At 38.3% G+C, this 21,231-nt stretch overlaps 2 protein-coding genes across 6 annotated transcripts in view; both read right to left on the bottom strand.

Annotated features, from left to right (window-relative positions):
- Positions 1 to 1,135: 1,135 nt before the first annotated feature.
- UMPS (uridine monophosphate synthetase) lies at positions 1,136 to 12,297 on the bottom strand. The gene is made up of 6 exons (XM_081301173.1): positions 12,092 to 12,297; positions 9,372 to 9,525; positions 6,299 to 6,970; positions 4,758 to 4,933; positions 3,057 to 3,171; positions 1,136 to 1,509 (listed from the first exon to the last, which is right to left on the bottom strand). Exons 1-6 carry the CDS (start codon positions 12,245 to 12,247, stop codon positions 1,340 to 1,342), a joined length of 1,443 nt encoding a protein of 480 aa, XP_081157299.1. The 5' UTR covers positions 12,248 to 12,297; the 3' UTR covers positions 1,136 to 1,339.
- Positions 12,298 to 14,048: 1,751 nt separating this feature from the next.
- KALRN (kalirin RhoGEF kinase) overlaps positions 14,049 to 21,231 on the bottom strand; it is a 662,170-nt gene continuing 654,987 nt past the window's right edge. For all 5 annotated transcript variants that reach the window (XM_081301757.1, XM_081301753.1, XM_081301756.1 and 2 more), the window contains one exon: positions 14,049 to 20,910. In XM_081301757.1, coding sequence (XP_081157883.1) covers positions 20,365 to 20,910 — 546 coding nt within the window. In that variant the 3' untranslated portion in view covers positions 14,049 to 20,364. The remainder of the gene's footprint in view (positions 20,911 to 21,231) is intronic.

The following is a 21,231-nucleotide window of genomic DNA, read 5'->3' as shown; positions in this document are numbered from 1 at the left end:
AAAAAACGTGGCATTTACACACAATGGAATATTACTCAGCACTAAAAAATAACAAGATCATGGCATTTGCAGGCAAATGGATGGCATTAGAGCAGATTACTAAGTGAAGTTAGCCAATCCCTAAAAAACAAATGCCGAATGTCTTCTCTGATATAAGGGGGGGGGGTGACTCAAAATGGGATAGGGAGGAAGAACATGAGAAGACTACCACTAAATAGGGAAGAGAGGTGGGAGGAAAAAGAGGGAGAAGGGGAGTTGCACAGAAGATGGAAGGAGAACCTCATTGTTATACAGAATACATATATGTGGAGATGAGAAAAAAAAGTGTGTCACATTAGATTAGATAGAAAGGATGAGAGAGGAGGGGAGGAGTAGGGGGGATAGGAAGGGCAACAGAACAGACAATGATTGATGTATGTACATTCCATGTATGTATTATATGTCAATGCATTCTGCTGTCATGTATGACTAAAAAAATAAAAATAAATCGTATGGTAAAAATAAATAAAATAATAAATAAGGCAGCACCTTCCCATTTGTGATCCAAATAAGGTAGGAGGAAGCTGTTACCAATTTCCATTCTCTGGTCCACAACTGTTGCTAGAAGAAATGAGCTCTCTCCATTTATTGAAACAGCCGCCAGATATTAAAGGCTCAGCCAGACATCTCCCCTGCCTAGCTCTTTAGAACAGTTTTAGGAAGCCGCGTCATCTGGATACCTGGACTGTCACTTTTAAGTGAACAGTTAATATTTAAATGCTAGTTGGGCACAGTACCACATTCCTATAATTTCATCTACTCAGGTGCTCGAGACAGGAGAATTGCAAGTTTGAGACCAGCATCAGAAATTTAGACCTATCTCAAGATAAACAGGGCTGGGCTGGGGTTGTAGCTCAGTGGTAGTGCTTGCCTAGCAAGTGTGAGGCACTGGTTTTGATCCTCAGCACCACATAAAAATGTTTGGAGCATGATATTCCCATATATATATATATATATGAAGCTGGAGATGTAGTTCTGTGGTAGAGCACTCCTGGGTTCAATCCCTGGTACTGAGGAGAAATAAAGCAATCCAGCCCTGGCTAGAGAAGGGGGCTTCCCCATTTGTGGTTGCCCAACAAACACCAGTCTTAATAAGCTCATTCTCAAGCTTGCCTTTATTATAATATCACTGCAGCGATTACAAGTCATTCAGTATTTCCTAAAGCCCCTGCAAAGCAAACACTCCCACCATAGGTCCATGGAAAATTCAAGCAGTAGAAAGGCTGCTGATCATTTCAAGCCAGTGAATTTCAGCAACTCGCATATCTTCAGCACTTTCACATAAATGTATCTGAGGCATTTAAACAGCAAGCCTATTCAAGTAAGCTTCCCAGGCAGCTTTTCTGTACATCTCAGCTGCTTCTAGGCGATTAGCTGCGGAAAGTATGCCTCGGCCTACAATGATGACATCAGAACCCCGTTTGCCAACAACTTCTTGTGGACTGTTGTATTGTTGGCCAAGATGATCCCCTGTAGAAAAACAAAAATTACTATTTAACATAATACAAAACCCAGGAAACCTGCCATGACTCCTTTGAAACAGTTATCTAACCAACTTGAAATAAAAATGTTTTTCCATTTCCCTTTTGCAGAGCAAATGGGTAATACAGGAGGAGAACACACTCAATGAATTGGCTAAAGACCTCTACAATGGAGACAGATGCCCACCAACTCCTTTTCAATGTAAGTCCAAAGCATATAATCTCCTATGTTGCCAAGAAAAGTTCAACAGAAAACTTATAATAAGACTTGGCCTCCCAGGAGAAGATGACCTTACTAGTCCTCTCAGAATCACTGTGCTATACTACTGGCAAAGTCCCCCAGGGCACCTAACCTGACCACCTCAAAGTACATGACTCTTTCACCTACCATCCTAGCAAGTGCTCACAGACTACACAGACCCTCATCCTTAACGTTGCTTTGTTCTTTATTACATTCTGCTGGTTATAGAAGCATTCTGATAAATGACATATGGTACTTTAAATATCCCTAAAAGCTTAGGTCCTGACTGTACTAGCTAGTCAAAGACTTGCTGCAGCTCACAATCTAGCAGCTAACAGTACCTACTCTATGCCAAGACACAATGTCAAACATTTTATGTCATCTCTATGATGGTTCTCCACAACCTTTTGATATTAGTACCGTTATTCCCATTTTACCAAACAAGACCAAAAAATGAAGTAGCTTGTCCAATATGTGTTAACAGAAGGGCCAGGATCCCAAGTGTTCAGCACAAATATAGAGTTTAAGAAATATCAAGAATTGTTAAATACTAAAGCAACTATTTTGAAGCCTTACGTAACCAAGCCATTGTATTGTGCTAGGCCCATGCCATGACAAATGAAGATCATATAGGAAACCTCCAATGATCTTTTAATCTATTAATTTAATGAGTCTTTTCTCCCTAACCTATAATATTTTCTTTAAATAAAGGCAGCTCCTTTTTCATAAGATGGCTATATTAACTATCTAAAACAGCTCCATGGGTATCTACTGGTCCTAATAATTCAGGGTTTAAAAATAAAACTAAGGTTTACAAATCTTAACACTAATTCTTTCATATGTCTACACAGCATGTTGTCCATTCCTTCAATATCTGCACAGTGCTTGGGGAAATGTAATCTTCAGAACAAGCTCTCATTCTCCGGAGCTTCTGACCTATGAGTATTCCAAGCATGTTAGATCCTAACTGTAACCAAGAAACACTACGAAGTTGTAAAAGGAATGTAGTACTCCAGGTATGGAGATGTAAGTAGCCGCACATATATACTATACCCTCCAAATTCTCATGCAAGCATGAGTCCAGCCAAATTAACTGACACATTACTAACCTAATGTATCAGTTTTTTGGGTGTATTTCAAGTAGCTTTTAAAATTTTTATCCTAAAATTAGACTGCTCTATTCATTATTGTTCTAGACTAAGAAGAGTTCTCTAGCAACTTTTTAACAGTTTTATTTTACATAATATGGGTAAAACAGCTTTTTTGGAAGGGCCATGACCAGTGAACAAACTTACCTCCTGCTTCTAATTGAACTCCTGGAGTCAAATGAAGAAATTCTGGTTTCATGCTTACTCGGGAGCCAGAAATGAAACCAATCACAAATTCACAATGCTCCTCAGCCATTCTAACCTAAGTGGATCGTAAGAGCCATATTACAAGAAAATAGTTAATCACATAAAACTTTATGAAAGTAGACAAATCCATATTAACTAGTTTGAAACTTGCCATAGAATAGATGCCTTTTCTCATTTCATGTTATACACACATAAACTCATTCTATCTGAAACAGGTCATCTTATATGTGAACCACGATTATGATATATATTTGCTTCATTAAGTCCCTGAGGTGACCCTTTCCAAACCCTTTCCCCAATGAACCATACTTGAAAACATCAAAAATCCTATACCATGTGCATCTCAAATGAAGATGCTACATAATTACTCGGTTGTTTGGGTTTTTTGGTGCTGGGGATTGAGCACAGGACCATGCATAACATTTTACCAAGGAGCCATAACTCCCAAACCCCTACTTATTTATAATAATGCTTAATGAACCACCTACTTCCAAAAAGGATTTGAGATACTTCTCATCATTTAAAAACAGCTACATTTAAGAGCTAAAGAAATCTTCCACTGCTTTCCTCCTCCTAGCATCTGCTATTTAATGGCTTCCCCTTTTCTGTGCTATTTCCTCACATATACAGAATGTGGCTTTCTGATCATTCTTCTCTGAGACTCACAATGTTCCACTCTTGCCACTAGCTACGTTCAACAACAAACAAGTGATGTTTTGTCCTTGAGAGAAATTCACTCTCCCATGATACCAGTATTAGCACTAACTCCTGAACCCTGTTACTTGGGAAATCAATTTTAGATCATTCATGGTTGGGCTTAAAACATAACTCTAGGTCCATATATATTCTTAACAGCTCCATGTAGTCTTTGAAATATGGAAAAATGTAAATTTCCATGGCACATTTTAAGCAGTATTCCTTAATATATCGTAAAAATGATTTGCCCACAATTCTAGTGTCTATCCATCTATAAATTTTACCTAAATGAAAATGTGAAGAGAAACTTTTTCTTTCTTTTACAGTGCTAGCCATCAAACCCAGGGCCCTGTGCATGCTGGAAAAGTGTTCTACCAATGAACTATGGCCCCAGCCCCCGAGGAACTTTAAAGCTGGGTAATTATCCATCTCTTGGTTGACTTGCAGGGGTTGGAATGGGGTGGAGAGTGGGTGAGCATTAACATTTACAGTGTTATAAGAACTTTCAATACTGGAGGAAACAATGTAGATAGTCTCCTTAGCTTTCCCTACACAGTACCAATCAATATCAAAGGATAAATAAAAGGAAACCAATTCCTGTGTGCTTCTGTCATGAAAATGTGGGACTTGGAAGACTAAGAAGCTCTTTTCATCTGCAGCTCACGGTAAGATGAAAACAACTAGATAGATGTTTGACTAAGGTGTTTTAATATTTGGAGTACAATCTGAAGTATCCTTAAGTGTCTACCACAATATATAGAATGCTATAATATACTCTCAAGGAATTCTATCCAACAGTTGTTAAAATACTATGACACTAACAATTGTGGAATTTGAGGGTAGGCAGGGGTTCCACAGATCCTAGATGAAGATATTTTTTTTTGCTCCATAGAATGCAGTTTTAATAGCTCTGGCCATCTCTCACCCCAGGACCCAAACACTTACCGCAGCTTTAGTGTAGTTCCCAGTGGCCAGGGAGCCCGCAGAGCTCATTTCTGCAACGAGCAGGCATCCCCGATGTAAAGGCAGGCCCACTTCTTGTAAGCCTTTTACAACTCCTGAGCCTGGTACCACGTGGGCATTTACTAGATCTGCCCAGGAAGCTATTTTAAAAACACCACCTAAGAAGAGGGAAAAACATATGCCAAACAAGAACCTCTAACCTTTTGCCCAACTGAGCAGCCAATGTGAAATAAACTCCTACTAACATGTTAATGAAGAGTTCCAATGTCAAGAATTTTAATGAATATCAGTAGTCTTACGGTTCCATTTGTGAAAAATGTATCTGTCCACCCAGTAGCAACAGATCAGAGAAAAAAATTCTTGAAAATTCTGTACTTGGTTTATAAAGAACACTGGCAGGCCAATTTTTTATTTTGGCTTTTGCAGGCTGAAGCTTGGGATCCCAATAAAGCTCATGCACTCAGAAAGGGACTCCAGTAAAGATAGGCATTTACTGAGGTCAAGGATAGTGACATTGAAATTTTTCTTTAAGATGACAAATTTTCACCCTGAGCAATCTCAGCAACTTTACTATCTTTTAATGCTTGTATCATTGACCCTTAGTTCTCCTTAGCTATTCAAATTTCAATAGGCAACCACATAGCTTTTAAAAGCTGATAGTTAAAAACCGTTTTTAAAAAACTACATGCAAAACTGAAGGGTGTGACACTCTTCAGTCAGATAAACTAATACACTAAGTAATGTGACAAAGGTAGGACCTCATCTCCAAGTGAAGACCTTCACAGTTCTATTCTAAAGGAATAGTTTAGGATAATATATATATATCCATGCATTAGTTTAAGAAAAAAAGAACTCACTTTCAAGATGCCTATGAGTATTAAATAATGTGACCAAAGTATCTGTTATAAGGCTAAGTGAAAAAAGCATTAGATACATACAGATCACATCTTTGTAAAAACAGATTATGTGCACAGAATAGGTAATAGAACGTAAGCATTTTTTTCCAACCAAAACATGCACTACTGAGTCCTTTTCGACATTAAAAAATAAAAAGATGTATACCAAGAGACATACTGCTCTTTGTTTTTTATATTTGGCAAAAATGACAGCAGAAAATCGCAGTCTATAACCCTTGCATCATTCTTTTGATATCAGCAATCTCATTTTCATTAGAATTACTCCTGCAGGGTCCTTAGTGCAAGACTTTAAATAATGTTAACCACCTAAGATTTGCAGGAGCCAAAAAATGAACGCATTCTACACTCTAGGTCAGAGTGATTGGTTTAGAGCAGGCAGTTAGTTTGCTTACCTGAGAAAGAAGTCAACAGAGAAAAAAAGTAGAGCTGAGAGATGCAGAGAACAATTTCACAGAAGACATCACCTGAACTCCTGGGTCCAACCACACTTGACAGCCTGCTCTATGTTTAGACTTTCAGTGACGTGAGTCAATACCTTTCCTTTTTTCCTGTAGCCAGTTTAAGCTGAATTTCTGTCTCTTGCAGATTCCTGAATAATACACTTACCTTCATACTGCTTTTTTACTGTGTTTCCTATATCTGCAAATTTCCGGTCTTCAAATATTAAAAACTCATGTTGTTCTGCCAGAGTGGTCAACTCTTTCATCACATCCAGAGTGAAATCACTCAAAATATCTACATGAGTCTTGAGCATGCAAATGCTGGGGCCTAAAGCATCTGCTAGCTCTAACAGTTCTCCAGCCTCTGAAACATCAGCAGACAGACACAGATTGGTCTCCTTCTTTTGCATAAGCCTGAAAAGCTTTGATGCCACCGGATGGACTGTGGGCAGCTCTGCACGCACACCAAAGCTGAGTTCTTTGGGTGCATTTTTTATAGGAGAGAGGGAACCATTATGAGAAGCTGACACACAAACATTCTCTTGAATGAATTTCTTCACTCTCTCAACCATCTCAGCATCAATTTTTTTCTGCTGCTCAAGAATCTCCAGCGTTTCGGACAATGTACACACTGAGTGCAGACGAATCCCGTGTTCCCGCAACTTATCTCTGCCTCCCTGCTCACGGTCCAACAGCACTATAGCATCTGTGACCTTCAAACCTTCCTTCTGAAGAACCTCAACTGTTTCCAAAACACTAGCTCCACTGGTGACAACATCTTCGATGATTAGACAGGTTTCTCCTGGATTAATAGCTCCCTCTACAAGACGCTTAGTACCTAGAAAAGAAAAAATTCTGTTGACTCAATTTTAGAATGATATATTTCAGTCATTTCAAGATGTCTTATGGTATAAATCTGGTATGTATTTATGAAGGAGAGGATGATCTAAATCTTATTTTCTCATCAGTTACCTTATTTCTGGTGACTCTTCAATGTATCTCTGTATCCCAAAACTGTCAGCTACAGAATGTTTACATAAAACTAGCAAATTATTTTGCAACGTAAAACTTATTGTTTTATGATCAAATTTTCAAATATGATTTCTTAAAGCAAGGTCACCTCAATTAAGCAGTTCTGAAACAACAATCCAGTATCATCAATGAAATCATTCTTTATCCACTGAAACTTTTACAAGTTCATGACTCAAAACTGGTCAAATAATTGCTTCCCCCCATCCCCTCTTGCAGTACTGAGGATTGAACCCAGTGGTAGTTTACTGCTGAGATATATCCCCAGCCCTTTTTTATTTCAAGACAGGGTCTCACTAAGTTGTCCAGGATGGTCTCAATTTTGGGATCCTCCTGCCTCAGCCTCCTGAGTCACTGGGATTATAGGCATGACACCACACCCAGTAGGCTTTTTCAAAACATAAATTCAGAAGGAAAATATTCTGTAACCCTTTAGATCCATTACCAAAGTAGATTTAGTCACATTGCATTATTTTCTCCCTCAAAGTCCTGACAAAACTATTTTCAGATAATGTTTAACTCAGACTTGTGGACATTATAGACTCAATTTTTATCTTTTGAAACAAACAGAACAGGTAGGCATTTTGCCCAGTTTAAGCTTTGCAACAAATACTCTCTTTAACCTTTCCCCTTTTCTCTTAATTCCTTTCCTCCCCTTGCAGAATTGGCAGATTTAACTAAATCAGCTTAGACTAATATACAAGACAGTACTATAGGTATGTTAATAAATGAATGAGTTCATCCTAGAAACATTTAAGATATTTAAGGACTGGGGATGTAGTTCAGTGGTAAAGCACTTGTCTAACATGCATGAGGCCCTGGGTTCAAGCCCTAGCACTGATCAACAGAACTACCACTGTGCCTTTAAGTAGCAAAAATTCAACTAAATATTTTTTATAATGGCAATTTCAAGCAAAAGTATACATAGTAATAAAACACCCACAAATACAGAAATTCACTCCTTAAAACATGGTGAATCTAGGGGCTAGAGTTGCGGCTCAGCATATGTGAGGCGCTAGGTTCGATCCTCAGCACCACATAAAAATAAAAGTATTGTGTCCCACTACAACTAAAAAAAAAAAGAGATGAATCTTATTTCATCAATATCCTCACTCCTTACCCCTCAACTTTTAGAAGCAAATTCCAGACAAATGATTTATCATAAAAAATTTTTTCAGAATAGATCTAGAAAACATCTCTTTAAAAAACATTATTATATCAACATAAAACAATAACAAAGCCTATTGGGCCTGGTGGCACACATTTGTAATCCCAGCTACTTGGGAGGATGAGGCAGGAGAATCAAGTTTGACACCTGCTTGGGCAATTTAATAAATCCCCATCTCAAAATGGTCTCTCAGTAGGAGAGCACTTCTGGGTTCAATCCCCAACACTGCAACAAAATAAACTATTAATTCCTTAATATCATTAAATAGTTTCAACATTCTTAGATTGAGTTTTCAGATTTAAAAAAAACCTGATAACCTATTGCAATGGACCCACAAAAAAATCTCCCCATGGGGTATTAATGTAGTTTTTTTTTTTTTTTAAAGGGGAGACAACCACACTTCCACGGATTTCACCTCTTGGGTCCCCTTCTTCCTCCGGGAGAAGACTTTTCTGCTGTCCTTTAATAAACTTCTAATTTTTTTTTTAAAAAATGCATTGTTTGTGTATGAGAGAGAGAGAGAGAGAGAGGGAGGGAGGGAGGGAGGGAGGGGGAGGGAGGGAGAGAGAGAGAAATTTTTAATATTATTTTTTAGTTTTCGGCGGACACAACATCTTTGTATGTGGTGCTGAGGATCGAACCCTGGCCGCACGCATGCAAGGGAAGTGCGCTACCGCTTGAGCCACATCCCTAGCCCTTAATGTAGCTTTGTGAGAGTAATCTTACTCATGCAGTTTAAATATCTCAAATATACTGGAAAAGCATATCCTTTCAGAACATTCTGAAAGGAAAGGGTCAATATAAATGTTGGGATTTCATGGATAGAATACCCAAAAAAGCAGTTTTTTCATTGCCTAATAAAGCGCGCACACACAAAAAAACTTCAATGAAAAAACAATTATCCAAATCACTTTAGCCCTTGACTCTAATTCCACAAGTGATAACAATTTAAAGAACTTCTGAAGAATATTTTCAACACAACTCTTCACAAGAAAAAATTCAAACAGGTTACATATTAATACTTATGGTACTTTAATTTTACCATAGTCCTTTGCTTCTTTCCTTCTAATAAGCATCGGAATTTGATTGGTTGAACAGATAACTGTAGCCAGAGGCAAGGCTGTATAAGGTACTCCACACACAGTGTCAAAACTGATTCCTGCATTTTGAGCAGTTTGAAATAAAATATCTGCAACCTGCAAGAAAATGAACACATAAACTACTTGTTATCATTACTATTTAAAATGGTGTGTGAATCATGTAACAACATAAAGACAGAAATAACCCAGTGGAGGTGAGTGTCAAACCCAATGGGTAGGTAGAGAGACAGAATAAATGCCTTTTTATTAAATCCTAGGATACATATATCTAAGTCCATATGGATCATTCAAAACCAGACAAACAATAGGCTTTCTAAAGTTATAAACTCAGAAGGGAAAACATTCATTTAGACTCATTACTAAAATCTTAAATCCTGGGATACAAGCATGAACACCAGAATGAACCTACTGGACTCGGGCTCCACTTTGAGGGCAACATGAGTATACTGGGGAAGGTCACGGTGTTGAACACCAAATATAAGGATGGTCCCCAGATTTCCAAATTTCCTTTAGTAATCCATTATGATTTGAGTACTGAAACCTACCACTTGCCAGTTGTATTTTCTGAAGGAAGCCTTCAAATACGAAGTTTCACAAATATAAAGAGCCTACTGTGTAAAATATATTTTATGATCTTTTCTCACATAATCACATTTTAATGTTGGAATGCATACTCCCAACCCAATGTTATCCATTAGAAAAGAAAAGCAATCAGTTCCTTCACAGACCAGAGGTCTTTAAAATATTTTACACCTATACTTCTAAATGTTTTCACATCTATGAATACTTTTAAGGTGCAAAGGATGTAATTTCTAGTATTAAAAATATTAATATAGCCTAAAACTATTATATTACTGTTTTAATGAATATACTTGGAATCCAAATGCTGTCGGTGATTTGCTATCTGCCATTTCCATTACAACAGGCCTGCTCAACAACCTGGTTTTGATCCTCACCACCTCAAAACCAAACAAACAAAAATAATAATAAAAAGCAAAAACTCTAGACTATGAAAGCTGGAAAACATATATTTTTCAAACTCACATTCTCACTCCACTGTGTCCACAGAATTTTATTCCAATATATTTCTGTTTGAATAGCTTTTACCGATTCTTCTACCATATTTCTCTAAATGTATGTAAACTGAAAGGTATGTACATTGGAATTTAAAATTGTAAATTTAAAAAACTTACCATGATCAAAAGTCTCTAAGTGTTAGAGGCATTAACAGTTAACAGAATAGTTACATTAATTATGCGGGCAGTTAATTAAAGCACCTGGCAAGTGCTGATAGAATTATAAAACCATCATTTTAGAAACACATTTCTTATATAAATGATACCCTTCCCCTCCAATTAGTTTAAGGTCACTAATGTCCACACAAAATGGAAGTTAAACATTATTTATTACTAGGAAGTTCAAGGTCAGCATAAATTTTGCTTTTAGGAAGCGTAATTACGGAAAAGCCGTATTTACATAAATAAGCAGTTGTGAAAAGAAATTTTTTTTGTTATACAGCCAAGTCTCAAAGTTTTGAACTCCTCCTCAATCAACTACCAAGTCTCTCTCCCTCACACACACATACACACCACGATGTAGCATCAAAAAATAATTTTGTCATCAACCAATGACTTTTTAAAATAAACCAAATTTTCATTAGAAAATTCTTACTAATTCACTTTCTCTACTGATGAGATACACTATAGCAAAATTCTGCATCTTATCATGATTCTGAATGTTGAGATTCTGGATGATTAGCAGTCCATCCACCACCACTGGTGCTTCCGTTCTTTTTACAATAACTACAAAAGTGGATGCCCAAGGAACATAAACCTTAAGTGCGTGGAAAGAATTTATGGAACTTATATGGTAGCCAATGGTCACATGTGACTATTTCAGTCTTAAAATTCAGAAAGCTCAATGTCCCTACGTGGTTAGTAGCAACTCTTTTGGATAGCATATTTAGACCCTTCTCCTCAAATTATGGTCTACAGATTCAGCTGATAGCGGCTACAAATACAAAACCTCAAGGTATTACCGCAGAGCTCCCGAGCCCAATCCTGAATTTTAACAAAATTCCCAGGTGATTCAAATGGTGATTTGCCATCTGCCATTTATGCCATTTAAATGGCAGATGGCAAATCACCATTTGAATCATATATATATAAAGTCTGAGAAGCACCGTGCTAGAAACAGCTAACGTGTACAAACTTTACCCTGATATTGACTAAAAGACCCAGCCTTCTGATGCTTAATTTCTTAATTTCTGGCCACACAATACAAAATTGAATTTGCCCTTCTAAGCAAGAGCCCTTCCAAATACGTCTCCAACTACTCAATTTCCCGCCCACTCGTCTTTTTGTTTCTTTAAATCTAACTTTCTGGGGGCTAAATACACAGAACTCATTAGCGGACTTGAGCCCAAAGTGCGTTTTTCCACTCCCGCAAAGTACGGGTCAAAGGTGGTCGGCTAAGAACAGGCTACTAAGGTCCTAAAAAGCCCAACAACCTCTGTGCCTCTCAAGTCTACTCCCCCAGGCGACAGAGGGTGGACTTGCCTGCTCTTTTGCTCTCACCCACAGCCCAACTCGTGTCACCCTCCCTTCACTTCCTGGTCCGATTTCCCGCTACCCTGAGCAGTCCTTCCCCTTCGGGCTGGCACCTGATTCAGAAGACGAGGTCGAGATACGATGCCCCGCAGATCTATGTAGACGGGGGAAGAAATTCCGCTCTTCAACACGAAGTTCCCAAACTTGAAAGCCTGCACGTCGTACAGACCGGTCACCAACGGCCCCAAAGCAGTGCCAGGAGCCGCCATGTTGTAGCGCTTCCACTTTGCTCCAAAACGCTGAGGCGCGCTTTTAGTCCCTGGCGCCCCGGTGACGTCACCGATAAACCCCGCCTCTTCCGCCGCCCTTTCCGGCCCACTGCGCAAGGTTGGAACGGAGTCAGCGAGTTTAACGCTGGGCTGTGCGTGTGCAGGGGGTCAGTGGGTGGCCAGGGCTTAAAGCCCCGAACATTTAGATTGACTCTAAATGTTCAGCCTTTCTCAAGACAAGTTTCTGTGAATCCTGTCCTTTTTTTTTTATAGCTCAGCTTCCCCTTGACTAGTTATTTTGATTATCTCCATGTTTAGCCTAGCATGCCTCTACTCTCCCCGTCCCCCGGTGTTTCTTCAAGTAGAGTAGAAGTTCTGGAAGACGAGGATCATTTTCTCCTATTAACGTCACAGCATATGGCACTCGAGAGTTCCATAGCAGTTTGCATATAAGAATATAAAGTCCTTAGCAGGTAGATCATTGTTCATTACCTTCTCTGCAGCACTCTGAGAACTGGAGGAAGAGGCGCTGTTTATTTTTGTTAGAGTTATCTAAAGTGTTAGCACACGAGATGAGGAAGGGAGGAAGGAGAGTTAAAAGAAGATTGAGTTGATCGGTATTAGGGTTATCAGAGGATAATGTTGCTAGCCAATCTGAAAACCCAAGCAATTATTTTGTTTACAAGCAAATCCTTTAAAGTAGAGAAGTCTTCCATTAGGTGTAGAAGGCAACACTTTTCCTAGATTAAGGAAAATCGTCCTTGAAACCATAGGACCTGTGATCCTGATTCACTAATTGGACTCTGGTTTCCTTTCTATATTCTCTATGTCTGTTTGCTCTGAAGAGATTGTGAAAAGCCCATGCTGTTGGCCTGCTGGTGCAAGCCTGTAATCCCAGGGATTCGGGAGGCTGAAGCAGGAGGATTGAACGTTGGAGGATAGCCTCAGCAATTTAGGAATGCTCTAAGCAATTTAGTGAGACCCTGTGTCAAAATTAAAAAATAAAAAAGGGCTGGAGATGTGGCTTGGTGGCAAAGCACCCCTAGGTTCAATCCCCAGTATCAAAAAAATAAAATAAATAAAAAGCCCATGCTTTGGATAGTTATTTCTCATTACAGATAAATGCAATAAAATTTTGATGAAACAGAAGCCAAATGTTAAAATATTTTTGTTGTTATTGACAAGACTTGTCAAAACACTTCAATCTCTTAAACTCTAGCAGGATAACAGTGTAGTATTACCGTGGCCTCATTTGCACCTGGGTGGCACCTGCAGGCTTTCAAAACCAATCATGTCTGCAAGTCTACGCCCAGATTCCTGAAGTCCACTCCAGGATGCATAAACGTGTGAGATATAACAGCCTAAATGGCCTGCCAATTTGCAAAACAGGAAACATCAGAATGACTTTGACAGCACACCTGAGGCTTCTTGGGCATTTTTGGATAGCAATTGCCTTAGAATACTTCTCTAGGACATAAAAGCGTCTTTCTAAAAGCTGGGCAAAAAGTGCTATAATAATACTGTGAGGGCTGGCGTTGTGGTTCAGTGATAGAGTGCTCACATAGCAGGTGAGATGCTGGATTCAATACTCAGCACCACATAAAGATAAATAATGGTATTGTGTCCATCTACAACTAAAAAAAGTATTTAAAAAATAACAATGATACTGTGATTTTTCAGCTTGTCAAAGGTTTTCAAATGTTTAGGGAAAGAAAAATTACTTTTCTTTGAACAGAGGTTTTAATTAGGAGGTAAAAAAAAGTCCACCAGAAATAGTATCTTTAGTATAGTATATTTATAGGAATGCATAACATGTGAGATGTACATCTGAAGTTTCATCCATAACTTATAACATTTACTGTAGTAATAATAACAAGACAGCAGGTCATCACTTTACAACATTACACATGAGTGATTTTGACTTACAAATAAAATATTTACAACCTACCTTTACAAAACGACGTTGTGTGTATACAAAATGAACAACTGCAGAAAATTTTAAAAATAATTAAACAACCAAAAACCCAGAAGATACACTTAAGGCAGACCAGCAAGACACTGAAATAATTAAGGCTGTGGAATTCTTCTGCACCTTGAAAATATAGAGCTATTTATCAATACTGTGGAGTGATTTAAACTTAATTGTTACAAGCCTGATGGAAGTATGTACTTATATGTATATGCGTAATGATCCCTATGGGGAAACCTGTCCACTTATGGATAAGGCCCTTTATCTGAATGGCCAGAGAAGCCCACTGCAAATTCTCAAAAGATTTGGGGGGGAAGGGATCACTCAAAACCAAAAGGTGCCAATGCAGTTGCAAACCCACTAATAATAATTCAACTATAAAGATACATCTGACTCCAGGGAAACAGAATAGACTGAATGATGGTCCCACTGTTTCACACTTTGTTACTTTGGCTTTGTGGACTTCAAAAGACAGCAAATGAATTCCTACATGAGTGGAATTTGTCTCCACGAATTAGCCCTCGTGGTTTTGAATGGCCCTAAATGGTGTTCCAATAGAAGAACTGACCCACCTGGGCTGTCTGCAAATGGATAGATTTCTGCATATGAGCAATAACATATACATACATATAATACACTATATACATGTACAGATGTACATATATCTATATTTTCCAACAGTTTGCATTTTAATCACTGTTCTCTGAATAGGATCTCATTCTCAAGAGTATGATTAAGAGTCTTCATATTTGTCCTACTACGAGTTTTATGCACCTTCCCCATAGAATAGGCTGAAGTTTGGCAGAAACAGAAGTAAAAGCACCAGGGTTAAAAAAAAAACAAAAACAAAAACAAAAACAGAGATGATAGATATGGCTTAAGTTAGTAAGAGAAGATGTATACTTTGTTCATTTCAAATTCATAGCCATAGTTTTTGAGGTCACGGTAACAGTCTCCATAATACTCCAAAATGTGGTTTCAGTTCTTGATGAAAAGTACTGATGGAACTCCTATGCTGGTTATCCCCTGGCTAGCAAATTCACTTGGTTAAATTAAAACAGTTGACATTTCAAGAATTGCTATTTGCACTTTTCCAACACACCTGCTGTTCTCAGCTAACCTTACTATCTGAAACAAGTTAACTGACTAAATTGTTGTTTTCATCATTTTAATAAAAACTAAATCCAACAACATTTTAGAATTTCTCAAACAGGCTGATGGGAAAACATAATACCCTGTGAGAATTAACTTCAGATTTTCTATAAGCATCTCTTAAAGATGAAACATAGTCTTAGAGTGTTTTATTTCTCTCCTCTGACTTCTATATATAATGAAAATGAGGAAGAAATTCTTTTCATTAAAAACATGGCCTTATGATTTTCTATATTCTACTATATCTGTATAGATTTTCCATGTAAGTAATATTTCAAATGAAAAATATCTAGTGCTATTTACAAATTTCAGCCCTTTTTAAGACCCCTCTAGAATTAATGAAACATTTGTGAGCCTTATTGTTTTTAGAAAATAAATATTAACCAAGTAGCTTCCTTTTTCTTGATGGAGCACGTGTGAGATCTGTCTTCCCTCAGCCTACCCTGGGTCTAATCATTCTTTCCCAAAGAGCCCTACATTTTAAATAGCAAAGAAATATCATGATGCAATTTTACAAATAAATTCATTGAAAGTTCATATGATGTGATTGCCAAACCCAGACTCCAAAGGGATGCTACCCAGAAGAGAAAGGAATAAGGTCTACATTCCCTCAAAACTCATCCAGTACAATTCATGGGCTACCCAGAATAAGGATGTGGTGAGTTTGCACTTTTGCCCTACTAAGAGACCCTTTCAGTTCAAAATATTTCTTCCTCTATCAAATGCATGGGACAAATTTTTAGTTAATGCACAGAAATAACCACCATTTCATTTACATCATATTTGCTCCCTTGTATTCTCATAAAACTGAATTTCCATGCTCTTCTACACAGACAAGAAAAATTAATGACTAACTCACAGGAACTAAATTATGGAGGCTTTGGAACAACAAATATGCTACTCCTGAAAAAAACTCTGACCATCTAAAAAATAGATACAAAGCATTTCCTCCAAGAACCCACAGTCCAATTCATTTCTATACCTGCACATTTAATTCACTGCTTCTGATGTATTCTTTTGAGACTTTGAAGAAATGAATTGTTATAGGGAGATATTCTATTCCACTTCTGCCCTCCCAGTAAGGAAAGTGACTATTTGGGTTCTTTTCTGTCCATTTTTCCAGAGCATAAACTTTGAGAAGAGAAGGTAACAGTAGCTTTAAAGGGCATCTTATTCTTCATGTCTGCCATAAGAAATATTGGATAAAACTGTGTGGACATAAGACTTCATCAGCTCTCCTAACCCTTTTCTGTCGATAAGCTCTTAAATGATCAAAACTATAAGGTAAGACCAAATCACATTTAGACAAAGAGCACCTAGTACTTCCAATTAAAAGCAATTTATAAGATTTAACCTCACGAGTTCGTAAATGGTATCTAAAGACATGAATATTGAAAACCTGGAATGTTCAAAGTTACTATCAATAAAACTCTTAGCACTGGCAGTGTGTAGCACTTTAAAAAAATCAAAGTATTTTATAGACGTCCCAACTATAGTTATTTTCTCAATATTTGTAAGAGATTAATGTTCTTCCTCCTTCCCCCCTAACTCCCATTTTACCAATGGGTATATTTGGGGCAGAAAAAAAAAAGACTTTCTGTAAGAAAGGATGAATCTGGAATAGCTGAGGTTGAAACTCAAGAATTCCTGGTCCCATCCTATATTCAGATGTTTTCATACTTTAAAATAAAGAAAAAATACTGCAATATTAGTAAACCTAAATGCAATGAACTTCTTCATCTCCCATCCTCCCCTCTGAAAGGCACTACTATTTATAAAAGCTTTGTGGACCACAAAGCAGCGAAGCCAGCTTTCTCCTCTGCCTCCTTTACTCCCCCTTAGATTGTTTATGGCTGGGAGAGACCTGAAGGACAACTCTAACATTACAATTTTTTTTCTTAAAAATTTTACCACATTCAGCTGTAAGTGGATAAAAATCTATTTAATTTGAAACAAATGTAAAAGACGTAGGAAATTATTACACTTCTTACAAGTGACCATGGGTTGTCCCTGATCTTTTCCTTCATTCTGCATCCCACCCCTACAACATAAAACAAAAATAGCTCTAAACCCTATGCAGGAATGTAAGCCAAGCAAGACACCTGTGACTTTAACCAACATTTGTTTTTCTCATTTTTCAGCTGAACATTCACTCCTACTAAGCACTACCATGTTTATAGAAGTGGACTATTTTCTCTTTTCTCCCCTCTTCTCTGCTACCAAGTGATAAATCTCTCTGCCAAAACAGGTACAAGAGAGAGGTCCTGATCCTTCTCCCCTGCTATGGTTGCCCACAGAGCAACCTAAACTATATTTCCCAGCCTCATCTTCTGGGTTGTCTTATTTTCAGGTTGTCTTATTTTGCTATAGAGAATTCTTGAAACAAGACCATTATTTTATCTCTGTTGGAAGGGACCAGGAGCTTTGCAGATAGGGAGCCTCTCCATCAGTTTTCTTCAGTTATCAAACTATATAAAATATACTCCCTTTCTCTTAGGGCCTCTGTTAAGTTCATTCTATTCTAATGATTGTACTTTGGCTCCAGTTAACAAAGTCACATTACTTATCATTTCTATGTCCCTCCTTTCCTGTCTTTCCCAATACGTGTTCATGCAGCCCGTATCTGGATTATCTTATCTCAGATGTAAAAGTGAATATGAACGCTTTGGCTCTAACATTCTGTTGACTATCCACCCTGCCCAGCTCTGCCACAGGATTTCAATATTGCCCTCCTGTTGCATGTGAGCACCCCCTAGACCCTCCCCTCTCCAGCAGAAACTCAGCTTGTCCTAACAACTCTAAATGACTCTCGGAAGGAAGCTGTTTATTCAGGTTATTCACAGTGGAAAGAACTGGCCAAGCCACATTTTATGGATATTTGGAATGCTCAGATCCTGCAATCTATCCCATGATAATCCCTATGGACCAGGCTTCCCTCTGTTGTGCTACATCCCATAATGAAGAGATATTTATTAAAGTGGCTTTTAGTAAACATATTTTAAACTTTAAAATATTGTATCATATAGGATCATGTGTGTACATACAGAACAGCTTCACTGGAGACTGGGCAGGGTTGGAGCGCTGGGAGGGGTGAGGCTAGGTGACCCAGGGCCATTTGAAAACTAGGAAACAAGACAGTCGGAGTCAGTTTCCATATATTTGGTTAATCCCCCAAATATTAAGTGCTATCTAGCCTTATTGCTTGTACTTTCTACTAATTTTTAAGTCTATAATCTTGGATGGTATGAGGTGGAGAGTGGATGAGTAAGCTGACTTTGAAACCAATGGAAAAGAACGATGAGTATTTTTCATTCTACGTTTCCACTGTGGGAATAAGTGTCTTTATAGATTAAAGTTCAGGCTTAGTTTCCATCATTTCCTTTTCACCTAATTAGCTTTGTAGTTGTATTGACCCTCTGTGGATACTTTGCTTACACTTCGGTGCGGCATGATTTTAATTTTCTCAATCCCATTAGTAGGAGAGAAGAAATGCCATTTAACCTGATTTGAACAAACACTTGAATTACATTTTTTTTAAGAATTTTATCTGAATAAAAGCAATTTTCAAAATACATTCCAGAAAACAAGAAGTGGATCATGTACAAACACAAAAACCAATCCCCTCCCCCACCCAAAAAAAAAAAGCAAAAACCATGAAATGCCCAAGTTTGTTTTCCCATCAGAAGGGAAAAGGGCAGTTAATAATCTTGTATGGAGAATATACACCAGAAAGCAGCATTGGCCTCAAAATACAATTAGTCCTTTTAGTCCAGAGAAATATTGGTGGCTAGGTGGTGATAGGTATTGCAATCTCAGTTAAAACTCAACGCTCTGTTCAGGTGATGTATCAGGTTTTGCTTGATGGCTTCATAAAGGACTTAGGACAAGGCCTTTAAAAGGCTTGTATGGCTGCCTCCTTTTGGTAAGCACCCCTTAGCTTCCAAAGGGGTTAGAAATAAAACAAGCCAACTTTCTGAAGACTGTTTTCTACAGTTGTAGAAGAAATCAGAAAGTATTGGTACCTTGTTTATTGGACTGTAGAAAGGTTTCTGTTTGCCCTTTTGTATGAACCTGTGGTATCAGTTTACCTATTTCAAGCCAGGTGTAGACATAAAAATAACCCCACAACTCTTACTGGATTTGGGCTTGTTTCCTAGCAGGCTTTCTTGCCAGGTGAACTCTGAGCCTCCAGTACATTCAGGGGTAGCATTTCATATACAGAACCTATCTTAATCAAATAACTCATGATTGAGAGGAAAAAAATCTTCTCATTCACAGATTGCAAAAGGGTAACATTGCTTTCTCTTTATGCACAGGTTCTGGTAAAAGATTTCTATACAAGATTTATAAAATGCTCTAAAAAACTTGTCATCTAATTGTGCTTAGTCAAAACAATGTAATGCTTCGGTAAATAAATTATTGTCTTAACTGGAGCACTTAAAGTTACTTATGATTGATTTCATATATAACTCTATATTATAAAACTCTGAAACCTGAATGGGATCTATTATACTGTATGTGTATATGTATCCTATTAAGAAACTATATCTAAGTCATTTAAACCAGAATAGTTGACATATATGACATTTCTGTTAAATAGATTTTTTTTTTGTAAATTTTCAGCAAAGTCAGAAACCTATAACACTCACCCTTCTGAGCTTAAGGTTTGCCCACTTAGCCACTCATTTTTGGAATGTACAATTAAAATTTTATAGCTGCTAATATTCTTGTTCTTCTTGCCCTTTCTTTTAATACTTTCTGCAACTCTTTGCATCTTTATTTTTTTTTCAGGATGACCTTCTGGAAAGTCCCTGGATTTAGGGTGATTTTTACTGCTGCTCAAACCCTGAATAACCACTGATGAGATTTAAGAGGACATCTCTCAATTCAGAGAACTGCATGGGTGAAATCACAAACAGAATTATGTACAGACATGTTCAGTCTTGCTTTGGTTCACACCGCACTTCTATGTGAAACCTCTGGGGCTGGGAGATGGCTATGTCCCTTGGTTCACCCGGTTGACGATGTAGCTCTTGACATTGGGAATAGGACGCACATCATTCTGGTGCTTGCGGCGTTCTATGAAGCATGCCAGGCGAGAGGTGTCCAGGGGGATCTTGGAGTAGCTGCCATTGTGGGGCTGCAGCCAGGGATGCTGCAGGCAAGTGGCTGCTGTGGGTCGCCTCCGAAAGTCCTCCTGTAGGATCACATTGATGAAATCTCTGGCAGCATTGCTCACGCCACAGAAGTATTCGTGGGGGAAGCTGAAGTCTACTCTGCATACGTTGATACATGTCTCCTCTTTGCTCTCATCTAAGAAGGGGGAGACCCCACTCAGCATGACGTATGTCAGAACCCCAATGCTCCAGATGTCTGTGCCCAGGGAGACTGGGATGCCTTGGATCACTTCTGGGGCAGCAAACTCAGGGTTCCCCAGCAGGTGGTGGATGTGGAAATGGCCCGAGATCTGGACAGCATCTTCCAAGTCAATGAGCTTCACCCGAGGCACTGGAATCCGTAGGTCAATGAGTAGGTTTTCAGGCTGCAGGGATCCAGGGAGAGGAGAAGGAAGTTGAGTTCTCTGCGTTTTTTTGTTTGTTTGTTTGGGGTACAGAAAATTGAACCCAGGGGTGCTTAAGCACCGAGCCACATCCTCAGCCCATTTTTAATTTTTTTATTTTGAGACTGGGACTTGCTAAGTTGCTTAGGGCCTCACTAAGTTGCTAAGGCTGGCTTTGAACTTGGGATCCTCCTGCCTCAGCCTCCTGAGCTACTGAACTACAGTCCCAACCCAAATATCATATCCTCTTAATTACCCTTTGCTTCAGCATTGAATCAAAAAAGGAAGAAATTATTCTTTTGG

The sequence above is a fragment of the Spermophilus citellus genome, assembly GCF_964194105.1.
Source record: "Spermophilus citellus genome assembly, chromosome: 7".
Lineage (NCBI taxonomy): Eukaryota > Metazoa > Chordata > Mammalia > Rodentia > Sciuridae > Spermophilus > Spermophilus citellus.
The sequence above is the reverse complement of the archived record's forward strand: the minus strand, read 5'-3'. Positions and strand labels throughout refer to the sequence as shown.

Bases quoted from the DNA above. Each gene is read 5' to 3' on its own strand.
- UMPS (XM_081301173.1), bottom strand. From the start codon at position 12,247: ATGGCGGCTCCTGGCACTGCTTTGGGGCCGTTGGTGACCGGTCTGTAC. The intron at 6,971-9,371 runs GTAAAATTAAAG...TTTCTTTTCTAG, and splicing joins GAAAGAAGCAAAGGACTATG to GTACTAAGCGTCTTGTAGAG. The intron at 1,510-3,056 runs GTAAGTTTGTTC...GTTTTTCTACAG, and splicing joins AGTTCAATTAGAAGCAGGAG to GGGATCATCTTGGCCAACAA.